Source organism: Acartia tonsa, chromosome 10, assembly GCF_053477335.1.
Source record: "Acartia tonsa isolate MP-2025a chromosome 10, ASM5347733v1, whole genome shotgun sequence".
Taxonomy (NCBI): domain Eukaryota; kingdom Metazoa; phylum Arthropoda; class Copepoda; order Calanoida; family Acartiidae; genus Acartia; species Acartia tonsa.
In genome coordinates, this window is record NC_137269.1 from 27,208,070 (window position 1) to 27,222,055 (window position 13,986).

Genomic DNA, 13,986 nt, shown 5'->3' on the forward strand with positions numbered 1-13,986 from the left:
AAACTAAGTATATCATCGTATTACAGACAAATTACTTAAATATTAAAATGAAAACATAAGATTAATCCCAGTTTTGTTAGTCCGAAGCTTTGGCCCCTCAAGGTTGACAAACATATTTTAATCTCATGATCTTCGTTCAAATATTCGTGGAAATCTGATTATAAAACGATGAGCTAAAGAACTCTTATTAAATACCTGTTAATACATGATCTATAACATATAGCAGTACTAAATTTGCATTCTATATTTCAGACATATAAAATTTAAAGTTGAGGCTGAGTAGCAAAATAAATATAAATATAATGGAGTTTAGTATGATAGGTATAGTATACAATAATGTTAATGTTTAACTTATAGTTGGAAACAAAGATTATAAAAATATTGCCATATTTGTCTAAACTGACCAAGCTAAATTTGCTTGATTCATTTCACTAAGAGATGCGATTGATAATGAAGATTTTTTTCTTTGAAATATATTTCGTTATGAAGCAGCAGTAGTTACTAATTTATAAATGTTATGGTTGAGATAGATTTATAACTGTTAAAAGTATTGCCCTATAGTTCCAGAAAACCCTAGTTTTATGAATTTGAGAATTTTGTTCGGCCTTCTAACTAACTTCTAAAATATTAGATCTGTATTCCTACTATCGTTACTTGTTGTGCTTCGCTGAATGAATGTTTTTATCCTTGATATATTGTATTTGGTTATTATAAATATTAGCAGTATTGTATATTGACCTGCAAGAGAAAATGAGATGGTACGCAGAATCAAGATTGAGAAACAATACCCACCTGGGCGATACTTCAAACTTAGACACCAACTAATTAACTGAAATGTAGTTTGCCAATTCAATAGGAGCAGGTAACTCAGATAGATAGATAGATAGATAGATAGATAGATAGATAGATAGATAGATAGATAGATAGATAGATAGATAGATAGATAGATAGATAGATAGATAGATAGATAGATAGATAGATAGATAGATAGATAGATAGATAGATAGATAGATAGATAGATAGATAGATAGATAGATAGATAGATAGAGAGATAGATAGATAGATAGATAGATAGATAGATAGATAGATAGATAGATAGATAGATAGATAGATAGATAGATAGATAGATAGATAGATAGATAGTGTTCATGGCTGACATGATATTGTTACATAATGACAAACAGATAGACAGAAAGATAGACAGACAGACAGACAGACAGATAGATTGATAGATAGATTATATGGCATATATTAAAAGTGGTCATGCTGACATGATGATATTGTTACATAATGACAGCATACTTATGTTGATATAATAACTGCACAATATTTTAACAGGGAATAAGCAAGAGATTATACTTTTCAATAGGACATGATGAGAATTTATTTTCATCAGAAGAAATTAAATATTCTTTGTTTAAATAAATTCAACATAAATATCAGATTTAGATTAAAATGCAAAAAGGAAAGATTTTTTAAAGCAAAACTTTTCTATTTGTTTAGTACGTCCTTTATTAAAGTAAAACAATAGAGGGGAAAGGGGTTAAATAACCGTATGTCACCACCCCGAGGTCATTGTGTCGTCTTTCAATTGGTTCTTTGAATATCAGCCTGTAGCGTCGTAAATATTAACACAGCCAAGCAGAAAGTTCCTCTACACTTCACAGGAAGTTATCTAAATCATATATCTATACTTTTACATATATTTGTACATCTATGCTAAGCAGGTGGATTTTTTAGCTTCTTCTCCATGATTTAATAATCCTTATTATTGGAATAATGATTCTTAGGACAATAAGGAAAAAAAGTGATGTTAATATATATTATCAAGTTATACAAATGCATAATGAAGCATCTTATGTTATATATTAATGTTACTTTTAGAATTGATAAGTTGCCATTTCTTGATGTTGTTATCCTTGTTTTTTTTCTGCATTTTCTCCAATAGATAAAGTTATCTACATACACTGCACTACTCTATATTTAATACTAGCGGCTACGCCCCTTCAGGCATCTAGGGCAACTCAAAGAGAGTTAGCAGGAGGTGGAGGAAAATAAAACATGTCTTTAGAGATTAAAGAACATTTCCAGGACATATAAATAGCTTAGATTTTCTAATTTTAAGAATATTTAACAATAATAAAAATTGTTTGAAGTGTTTCTCTAAAATTTGTGAAGCTATTAGCAAAGCTGTTAACGAGATCTTATACACAAACATATGTATAAACATCAAGCTGGTTTAGTTTAAAGTATTATATAGGGTAGGTGTAGGGATGGATAGATAAAAGATTGAACAGATAAAATGTTGTAGCCTGTGTTAGAAACAAATTTTTCTGTGCATTCACTTTCACACATTATCACTTCCACAAAGGGTATAATAATCGCAATAAAGATAAATTAATAGATTGTGCTTATTGCAACAAATGAATGGAAGTGTTTAAAAACCTGATTATCAGTCTCACAGTTCATATGAAGGTGCTTTGACTTTAGTGTCAGAACCTAAATTGGGACATAGTGCATTTCATTACCCTAGGTTAGGTAACTTTATTTCACTTTTCAATAAAATCTAAAATGCAGCCGTTTTTGAGAAAATTAAATTTGAAAATTTCAAGTTAAATTTTCACCCACTAGGAGTTATCGCATAATTATGACAAGAAAAACAAAGATTTTTTATTTAAAATTTGTAACAACTTTGCTTTTGTAAAGTCTGTCATAAAACCTCTCTATATATGATTTATTTAAGGCTGAATTTCCGTGACCTTAGCAAAGCAACTGATAAAAATGGCCATGATTCAACTCACTTCAAGAGTGGTTTTATGAAGAACTTAAAAAAAGCAAAATAAATAATCTTTGCTTTTCTTGTCATGGTTACGCGATAACTCCTAGTGGGTGAAAATTGAACTTGAAAATTTCAAATCTAATTTTCTCAAAAACGGCTCCATTTTAGATTTTATTAAAAAGTGAAATGAAGTTACTTAACCTAGGGTAATGAAATGCACTATGTCCCAATTTTGGTTCTGACACTAAAGTCAAAGCACCTTCATATGCACTGTGAGACTGATAATCAGGTTTTTTAAAACACATTAATTCATTTGTTGAAATAAGCACAATCTATTAATTTATCTTTATTGCGATTATTATACCCTTTGGTTCTGACACTATAGTCAAAGCACCTTCGAACGCAGTGTGGTCTATTTTACATTAATATGTCCCCTTGCTGAGAAATTTAAAGATGCACCTTCTCTGCTGTTATAGAAATAAAGTAATATATGGGCGGAAGTGATGTCACAGAACAAATTTTAGGAGAATGCATTTTTTTTCAATCAGAGATAGGGATACACCAGGAATTAGGAAATACATACCAGGTTAAAAACATAATATATAGAGAAAACAAGGATGACAACATCCATAAAAGCGAAGCACTGAAACGGTAGGACAAACAGACATTAACACTTGTATAGTGTCTGAACTGAATAATCAGAATATAAATGTATAAGAGTCGAAGCAAAATTGTATGTAAATTTGTTTTAAAAAAACTAGCTAACAGGGTAATGTTTATGGACATACTTACATCTTTCGGACTTGATCATAGAGTTGCTTCGCTAAAAATATTGTTCTTCGTTGTCCCAGGAATCAATATACCAAAAATCAGATCAAACGGATAATTAGATCACATAAAAATTTGTAGTTAAAAAAGTAGAAAAATCAACATGTTTAAAATGGACGTACGGACATTCTGGTAATGATTATAGAGTTGCTACGCTTTCTAAACCGTACCTAACTACTACATGAATCACCATGCAAAGTTTGAAATCGATAGGACGATTCTAACATTAACGAATAAAAGCTAACTATCTCGGACGGACGTACGGACGGTCCAACCCTAATTATAGAAAAGCTTCGCTTTTAGAAATATACATACAAATATAAAAAGAAATGGAGAAAAAAATCAAAACAAGTAAATTACAAGATAAATTAAAATATTTTAGACAGAGAAAAAATAATATTGGCTCAATATAAAATGAAATAGATGGAAGTTAAAATGAAGACAAAGTAAAATTAATATGAATGGTGATAAACAAGGATGACAGAATTCTTAAAGCGAAGCTCTAAAAATTAAGGAATAACGAATATTAACACTTGTAGAGTGTCAGAATTGAATATCAGAATATTCATGTATAAAAGAAGAAACACAATTTTAGTAAATGATATTGTTTAAGGACATACTTACATATTTAGTATATGCTTATCGAGATGCTACGCTTATAACATTGTACTTTGTTGTCCTAGGAATTAGTACTCAAAAAAATGAGATTAATTGAACGATATATCACATAAAAATATGCTGTAAAAAAAGTTATTAATCAACATGTTTAAAATGAACGTAAGGACATTCTGGTAACGATTATAAAGGTGCTACGCTTTCAATATCCTACCTACGTTATGAATGATTTAGAAAGAGTAGAAACTCTATAATTATTACCAGAAAGTCCGTGCGTTTATTTAAAACATGCTAAACAATTTACAACAAGGTACATTAATATTATGAGCAAAGCAAATCTATAATCAAGTAATAAAAATGTAAGTAGGTCCCTAATCCTATATTTTAGAAATTTTGCCACAAGTTTATACATTTACATGTAACATTTATATAACATTTATTTAACTTTAGCATGGTGAAATACATAGATTAAACAAGGATGACAACATCCATAAAAGCGAAGCACTTAATCAGTAGGACAATCGGACATTAACACTTATATAGTGTCAGAACTGAATAATCATAATATAAATGTATAAGAGTCAAAGCAAAATTGTAAGTAAAATGTGTTGAAAAACTGCTTGATTCAGGATAATGTTTATGGACATACTTACATTTCTAGGACTTGATTATAGAGTTGCTTCGCTTATTAAATTATACTTTGTTGTCCCAGGAATCAATATACCAAAAATCAGATCAATCGGATGATTAGATCACATAAAAATTTGTTGTTAAAAAAGTAAAAAAATCAACATGTTTAAAATGAATGTACAGACATTATGGTGATGATTTTAGAGTTGCTAAATCGTACCTAACTATTAAAGGAATCACCATGCAAAATTTGAAATCGATAGGACAATTCTAACATGCCCAAATTAACGAAAAAAGCTATCCGTTACGGACGTACGGACGGACCTACCCTAATTATAGAAAAGCTTCGCGTTTAAAAAGAATAATTATCAATTATAACACAAAGTCAACTAGGACCGTACAAATGCGTAATTCCTTATTAGTTTTTTAAGAAGTTGTTGGTGAAGGTTTTCAGATAATATATATTTGCCAAAAAAAATAAAAAATGTATAAAAAACATTTTTTCAAAAATAATTAGATAAGGAAAAAAATATTGATGAGAAAAAGGAAAAAAAAATATATACAAGTTTGTTTAGTCTTAAAAAATAAATATTATGTTAATTATGTTCTGACACTATAAAAGTGTAAATGGTAGTTTGTCGTACCATCTGTTTTTTAGAACTTCTCTTTTAAAGAAGTTGTCATTCTTTTTTAAAGAAGTTCTCATTCTTTTTAACGAATTTGTCATCCTTTATAAACCAATGTAAACAACTTATAGAGTATCTTTAGTAACAACAAGGAAATATTGAATAAAAAAGACAGATTTAAACTTTCTTGTTTCCAAATATTTTAAAATTGCACAAAATGTAAAAAAAGATGTTGTAAAAGTAAGGATTCTTCAGGAAAAAGAACATGATAAATATTGTATATTTATATTTTGTTTGTTACTTTTTACTGAAGTTTAATGATTTTTTCCAAACGGCTTTCAATGGTTTATTTATATACTTTAGCTATTGACAACATTTTAAAATGTAAATTATATTTTAACAAATCTACTTTACAAAGCCTAGATATTTGTTTTCTGTAAATAGACATACCTTACTAAAAGATGTTTTTTTGTCTTGAATTTATTCAATTGTAGAAATATAATGGTGTTTATTTTAATTGCATGTCACCAGCGACTGTGGTGAAACATGTTACGCATTCGCACATCGTTGGTAAGGTTAGGTTTTTAAATAAAGGGTTAAACCTTCACTGTGCTATAAGTTAGCTTGTTAACTCGTAAGCTATTCGCACAGATAACAGGCATCCTGTTAGATTTACATAAGGATAATGTAATATTGAACTCTTAGATAGATTTTGCAATAAAGTATAATGAAATGACATTGAAAATTATATAAACTCTTTCTTATTGAAGACATAATTTCATTTGGTATATTAATAAGAATATGTATTTATCGCCTAATGTCCTATCCCTGGAAAACAGTGAGCAAAATGCGTCGTACATATTTTCCCAAACAGGCTAAATTTGGATTTACATATTTATTAGATCCACACCACAAGATACCTCATAGATAGATAGATTATACAGGGTGCGTAGCTTTATTTATTAGATCCACACCACAAGATACCTCATAGATAGATAGATTATATACAGGGTGCGTAGCTTTATTTATTAGATCCACACCACAAGATACCTCATAGATAGATAGATTATACAGGGTGCGTAGCTTTATTAATTAGATCCACACAACAAGATACCTCATAGATAGATATATTATACAGGGTGCGTAGCTTTATTTATTAGATCCACACCACAAGATACCTGATAAATAGATAGATTATACAGGGTGCGTAGCTTTATTTATTAGATCCACACACCACAAGATACCTGATAGGTAGATGGACAGGGTGCATAGCTGAATTATTTTATATGTTTTGCTTTACCGGTCAAATAGGAGTGATGGGGGTTAGAAACATAACTGATTATTTTAATATCAGTGTCAACAAAATTAACATAGAATACGTTTTTAATAATGAAATAAATTGACGAAAAAACTCCCCTGTCACAGTATTTTCACCCAGGCATTCAATTGAAAATAAAATATTTTGATTTTTGGTGGATTTTTTGCTTTTTTATTACCGCGCCGATTTAATCTGATGACTAGACTATAAAAGTTTTAAATAGATTTGAAATCTGCATAAAATTTTAAGGATTTTTTATAAAATTCGTTTTTTATATAATTCTTTATTTAAAGGCGCAAATACGATTTAATTTAATAAATTTTGACCAATAGGATAGCTGGATTGGAAACTACCTACGCTCTAATTGGTTGAATGATGTACGTCACTTAAGCTTCTCCAATCAGAGCGCAGATAGTTTTCAATCCACCAATCACAGATCTCAAAATTATTTAACTTAATTTGTATTTGCGCCTTTAAATAAAGAATTATATAAAAAACTAATTTTATAAAAAATCCTTAAAATTTTATGCAGATTTCAAATCTATTATATTGATTAAAAATCTTTCCAACTTTTATAGTCTACTGATGACCCTGTACATTGTAATACATTAGCAAAGAAATGTTTTTAGACGAAACAAGAAAATATGCATCCATATGTTGAGGAGAAGTAACTAAAAATCTGTTAAAACTTCCGTTTATTAGAAGAAAACAACAGGATAGTCACATAGTGTTATACAATTTAAATAGAAAAGTCAAATTTGAAGTATCGAATGTTAATTAAGATCAGAAAACTAAGATTCATAATATAATATATCATACATGACCTCTTTTTATATATAATATCGTCGACAAAAAAAAATCCCACCCATTCATTTAATCTAATAGTTATGACAGTCATGACTTATTTTTTTTAATGCTACTAGTTTTAAAGGTAGAGGATCATGAATAGAAAAGAATCTACTGCATACAATGTTTAGATAGATGTAGTACAATGTACATATCAGCTAAAGCACTTGCAATTAAAGGATTTTCACCAATATGAGCAAGTATCAGGTCCACACTATAGTCATATATTAAGTAATAGCAAAAATGTTTCTTTTAGATTTGTTTTTCTCTGAATGAATGGAAACTTTGTCTATATACTGGTCAAAATATTTATGTAAGTATAAACATTATTAAACAGGCTCGGCAGCCATTCTTTAGCCTTTAAAGAAATAACTTAAAATTACAAAATTACTTAAAGGGCCAATATCAATATCAAGAACTGGTTTAGACAACCAGATAATTTTTTACAGTTATGCAATATCGCTTTACGGCATATTGATGGCTTATGCATAGCTGCTGAGTCAATATAAAGCGAAGATTTTAAATGAAAAGACGTCCAAGCCTTTTTTTGTGTGTGTAGGGGGGGGGGGGGGGAGGTGGTTACAAATTCTCAATAGGTAAGATAATTACGGTTTTTTTTTCAACCGACATTGTCAAAATTTAGGAGTGACTACGGAAATCCCATGTTTATCTGGGTTGGTTTAAATATAAATATGACTGTACCCAGCAATCATATTTTCTACCAAGGAAATGTGTGTGGGTAGGAGCGGGTAGCCTGGACACAGCCCACCAGCTAATCTATCTATCTATCTACAAAGGAAATGTGTGTGGGTAGGAGCGGCTAGCCCGGACTCACCCCACCAGCTAATCTTTCTATCTATCTACAAAGGAAATGTGTGTGGGTAGGAGTGGCTAGCCTGGACTCACCCCACCAGCTAACCCAGCTGACAAACAAGAATACAGAAAATAATAAGAAGAAGATGGACAATGGGGGACATCACAGGAATTATATTTAATAAAAATTAAACATTGATGACATCATCCAAAAAACCAAATAAGACGGACTAAAGAACATTCACAAAAAAAGGGAAAATAAATATTTTTTTTTAAACTAAATTTTTGTCTCAAAATCTTGGCAAAAATTTGTTGTATACTTTTTGAGTATTTAATAGTCATTGGAAATTGGGAATCGCCATGTCAAATATCAAATCAATGTGTACCTTTAGACCTAAGATAATAATAAGAGACACTTGTCGTTTTATATAATTAATATTTGATTGACTGATTGACGGTAAAGTTTGATAGATTTTTTTCTTTTAAAAACTATCTGATACAAAATGGGATTGTACATACATAAGTTTCTAAAATTGCTTGTAGGATATTTATGTAAAACTTCCTATGGTATGTTAGGATTTTTTTCTCTTGTATTTTCATGCTTTAATAGGCTGCAGTAGATTTCATTGAAATATTTTAACCTCCTTAGAAATTTGTAAATATTGAACAATTCAAAGCTTCAATGAAGGTAATAAAATAAATATATTCATACAGTCTTTTACATATACTTGAATATTTAAAGATTCCCATTCCACAATTACTTATTGAATATATATCTGATGTCTAGTGGTCTAGTTGGCAGTCATGACCGTCTTGGAAGCAGTCACCGACTAGGGATAATTTTAATATTAAACATAGCTAAAATTAAACAGAATACTAATTCATAAAACATTATAATTAATTCAAGCATTTTAACCAAACTTTGGTATTAGACTATAATTAATGAGAATAAATTATCATTTGATTTTAAAAAATCATTCCATTGCAAAAAACGCGATCTTTGGTTTGTTTAAATGTCCATTCCATTGCAAAAAACGCGATCTTTGGTTTGTTTAAATGTCCATTTATTTAGCATTTTTCAAGAATGTCAAGCGTGGGAAAATTTTTAGAATGTGGGAACCATTTATTTTGATTTAAATGGTACATATGATTTTCATTTAAATTCATATTTTGGACCCGTGAGAAAATTTTTTTAACGTGAGAACCATTTAATTTTCATTGAATTTCATTTTTTGAAAGTGTGGGAAAAAACGGGAGAAAAATTATGTTTTAGTATAAAGAAATGTTCTATCAGTTTCAAACCTTTTTCATTCGATAGATCATACTGACTTTGGAAAAACTGTCAGACTGATTTTTGAAATGCAATCTGTGAAAAAAGATATTCAAGTTTTAATTTTTTATAATCCAAATTAATCGGTATTAAATGATGAGCTAATGCTCGATCATTTAATACCTTGGGATTTAAATATCCATTTATGCTAAATTTTGTTTGCTTAAATAACTCATTCCATTGCAAAAAACGCGATCTTTGGTTTGTTTAAATGTCCATTTATTTAGCATTTTTCAATAATGTCAAGCGTGGGAAAATTTTTAGAATGTGGGAACCATTTATTTTGATTTAAATGGTACATATGATTTTCCTTTAAATTCATTTTTAGGACCCGTGAGAAAATTTTTTTAACGTGAGAACCATTTAATTTTCATTGAATTTCATTTTTTGGAAGTGTGGGAAAAACGGGAGAAAGAATATGTTTTAGTATAAAGAAATGTTCTATCAGTTTAAAACCTTTTCCATTCGATAGATCATACTGACTTTGGAAAAACTGTCAGACCGATTTTTGAAATTCAATCTGTGAAAAAAGATATTCAAGTTTTAATTTTTTGTTTTAAAAATATTATTTTACATGTATTGACGCCATCTTGGATTATGATAATTTTTTTTTGTTAGAAGTTTTTTTTTTCTAAAATATTTTTTAAAAATTAACTTTTTACAATAAAAAAATCTTTGAACTTAAATTGACCAATAATTCAAAGATTTTTTCTCTTTGATTTGGAAGATTTTTTATGATTTTTATTTTTAATGTCAAATAAAAACACAACAGTGAAAAAATGAAAATTAAATGAAAAAACGTTTTATGATTTTATTCAAGAAATTATTTGCTAACATCACCTTTTTGTTGCAATAGAATGTTATTTAAGCAAACAAAATTTAGCTTAAATGGATATTTAAATCCCAAGGTATTAAATGATCGAGCGTTAGCTCTTCATTTAATACCTTAATAACTCATTTAAAATATTTTTGGAAGCGAAGCTATTTTACAAATAATTATATTGGACCGATGTCTTTCTGTCAACCATTTAGAAAGTTATTTTTTAAAAGCGAAGCTTTTCTATAATTAGGGTTGGTCCGTCCGTCCGTACGTCCGTAACGGATAGCGTTTTTCGTTAATTTAGGCATGTTAGAATTGTCCTATCGATTCCAAACTTTGCATGATGATTCCTGTAGTAGTAAGGTACAATTTAAAAAGCGAAGCAACTCTTTAATCGATACCAGAATGTCCGTATGTCCATTTTAAACATGTCGATTTTTAACTTTTCGACAACAAATTTTTGTACGTTAAAATAATCCGATTCTTCTGATTTTTTGAAAACTGATTCCTATTACAACAAGGTAACATGTTATAAGCGATGCATTTCCATAAACAAGTCCCAAAAATGTAAGTATGTCCTTAAATAGTATCATCTATTTGCAGTTTTGCAACAAATTTACTTACAATATTATTTGTAGTGATGCATTAATATTCTGCTAATTCAGTTCTGATAATCTACAAGTGTTACTGTTCGTTTGTCCTTCCATTTCAGAGCTTCACTTTTATGGATGTTGGTCATCCTTGTTTAATTTATAAAGCCTCTCTAATTCTTCTACCCATATATTTTTTATATTCCCTTGCAGCTCTTCCAGAGGATCTCAAACTCCTTTTTAAAAGAGAAAAACGTGTCCATGATGATTAAACTGTGTTTATGACAGTAGTAAAGGTGTAATTTTGACAGTGAATAAAAAAATATTGCCAAAAATACAGATAAAAACAAAATTGACAAAAACACACCCACTTTTTGTCAAAAACACAGTGGTTGTATTTTTGCTAGTGGTAAAAGTGGCAGCACCCCGATTATTTTTAGTGTATTATGTAGGAAAGCTCCCCAGGTTTGATGTTCTCTGCCTTACCATAGCAAAATCCAGGAAACTGACAGAAGTACAACTAATGTAATTATTTTAGTTGGTATATTAAGACTGTGTATTAAAATTGAAGTTAATTTGGAGAGAAGAGCCTACCCTTAATATGTTTAAAATATATCTAGCTGTATTAATATTCTAAATTATCCACTGGATAGGAAGCAGTCACGGCTTGGGCAGCAATGATGACGGCGGCAGTTCCTGTGACATTGTTAGCGGCGTTGGCGGCCGGATTGGCGTCCATAGTCAGCCAACACACTTTTCTTCATCCTTGACGTAAGATTTTATTATGAAACACTTCTACTTTATGCTTGGGTATGTCCAACGGAGGTTTGAATATCCGTAACTTAAATACTATATAATTAAAATGTACTTCAGTCATCTTGATTTTCTCTGCTGTTTGTATAAAAATTTACCTGACCAAAGACCATTCAGTCTACAAAATAACTATAACTAACATTCATAAGTATCGAAACATTGATCATGGATGAAAAAAGTTTGTTTTATAGAATATTCTTACAATATATAAAAGCTTTATATTAATTTTATAGAATTGATGAAGGAAAAATAGTTTTTAGAATTTTTTAAAGATTTTAAGAAATTATGTTTTATTAGAGGTTTTGCCCCTATTGGCCTCCACTATCAATATTAGATTTGTAGAAATTAAGAATATATTTTTGGGTTGGTGAATTTTTTCTTGGGTAATTTTTCCTGGGAAGGTCTTTCTCAGAAAAAGTAAATCTTTCGATGATAATTTTCACTGTTAAAACAATATCGGTCCAGCAGTTGATACACACAGACTGACAGAGAGATATCGTGTTAGTTTTAACAATAGTAAACCCACGTCTGTATAAACCTATTTGAGTATTAATCCTTCAGCTAATTAGATTTTGATTGCATTTACAAATATTAGACATGAAAATAGAGTGATAGATAAAAGTATAAGGGAATCACCATTTTCATTTAATTCATTACACTAGGAATTTTAAATCTATTTATCAAAATTATTATTTGGTTAGGTTACGACACTGAGAGTCACCCAATCAAGATTTTAAAAAGTACAACGAATGGTAACATTTTAAGGAACTTGAATTACTGGTATATTCTAGTCAAAATAAATATTTCAACAACAACAAAATTTTGATTATTCGAAAATGTTTAGATCTATTTGAATTTGATTATGAACCAATTTTCCTCTTGTAATACATATCATCCAATATTCAAGTTTTTGTCCAAAAATTAAATTATTATCTAATTAAATTTTAAAAAGTTGTTGTTAATCTTCAAGTTGTCCCAATCCTCCATCTGATTACAAGATTATAATGGACGCACATTCATACAGACACAAATACAACATAAGCTACTCAAGAATATAGAGTAAATTTTTATTATGTTATCTATTGTTTATGTTTCATAATTAAACAATTAATGTTATCTTGACATAAGAAAAGTGTTTAACGACATTAACTATTGAAGGTTTTACACCGTTCTCGTAATTTTTAATGATAAAGAACGGTGCAACGGCGGTAAAATTGATTTCGATCTTTGAATCTTCCTGATGTTTTAATAACGTCATAGTGTATACTGGCCTCTCATTGGCTATTCTATCGTATGACGTCATAATCTGTGGAGGGACATTAATCATCTTCAATGCCCCCCCCCCCCCTCCCTGTGCATAATGTAATCAATGAAATTGTGGTCAACTTAAATGTATTTAGTCCACAACAACTATATTCATAATCATTTTATGCATTTATACACCTAATTATATTTCATAATTCAATTATCTTTAAATGTATGTATGCCATTTACAGGGTGTTTATATTTAAAAGTTTGATTACTAAAAAGGGTATAATTTTTCGGTAAATGAAACATTTTAAATCTTTTAAACTGTTTTTTTACTTGCAGAATCAAATCTATAGTCTAAGCATTAACTACACAATGCATGAAAGTTTTGGTAGCTTTTTTTTAAGGACAGAAAAACAGACAAAACAAATAAAGCGTTTCTTTGCTACTAAAAAGAAATATTTATATGAGACACCCTGTATAAAAGAACGGTTTATAGTTTAATATATGAACTATTTGGATAAACTAGACCACAAAATAGAATGACCACTATAAAGTCCCTCATTTGGATATAAATTAAATTAAAACACACACACTCGAATACACTCACATACACAAACAAACACACTGAGATTGATGAATACAAGTTTTAAAATAGTTGGTTAACAAGTCAAGATACACTGTATCTACTCTTTGAAATATAATGTTTATTTAACTATTTTTATTCTTA

General features: G+C 29.3%; 1 protein-coding gene across 1 annotated transcript in view; it reads left to right on the top strand.

Annotated features, from left to right (window-relative positions):
• The first annotated feature begins 250 nt into the window (after positions 1-250).
• Positions 251-13,986, top strand: part of LOC145329750 (uncharacterized) — a 114,173-nt gene continuing 100,437 nt past the window's right edge. Inside the window, exons 1-6 of the mRNA XM_080174130.1 lie at positions 251-321; positions 746-862; positions 7,899-7,955; positions 8,511-8,622; positions 9,241-9,286; positions 11,846-11,966. Coding sequence (XP_080030256.1) covers positions 7,915-7,955; positions 8,511-8,622; positions 9,241-9,286; positions 11,846-11,966 — 320 coding nt within the window. The 5' untranslated portion in view covers positions 251-321; positions 746-862; positions 7,899-7,914. The remainder of the gene's footprint in view (positions 322-745; positions 863-7,898; positions 7,956-8,510; positions 8,623-9,240; positions 9,287-11,845; positions 11,967-13,986) is intronic.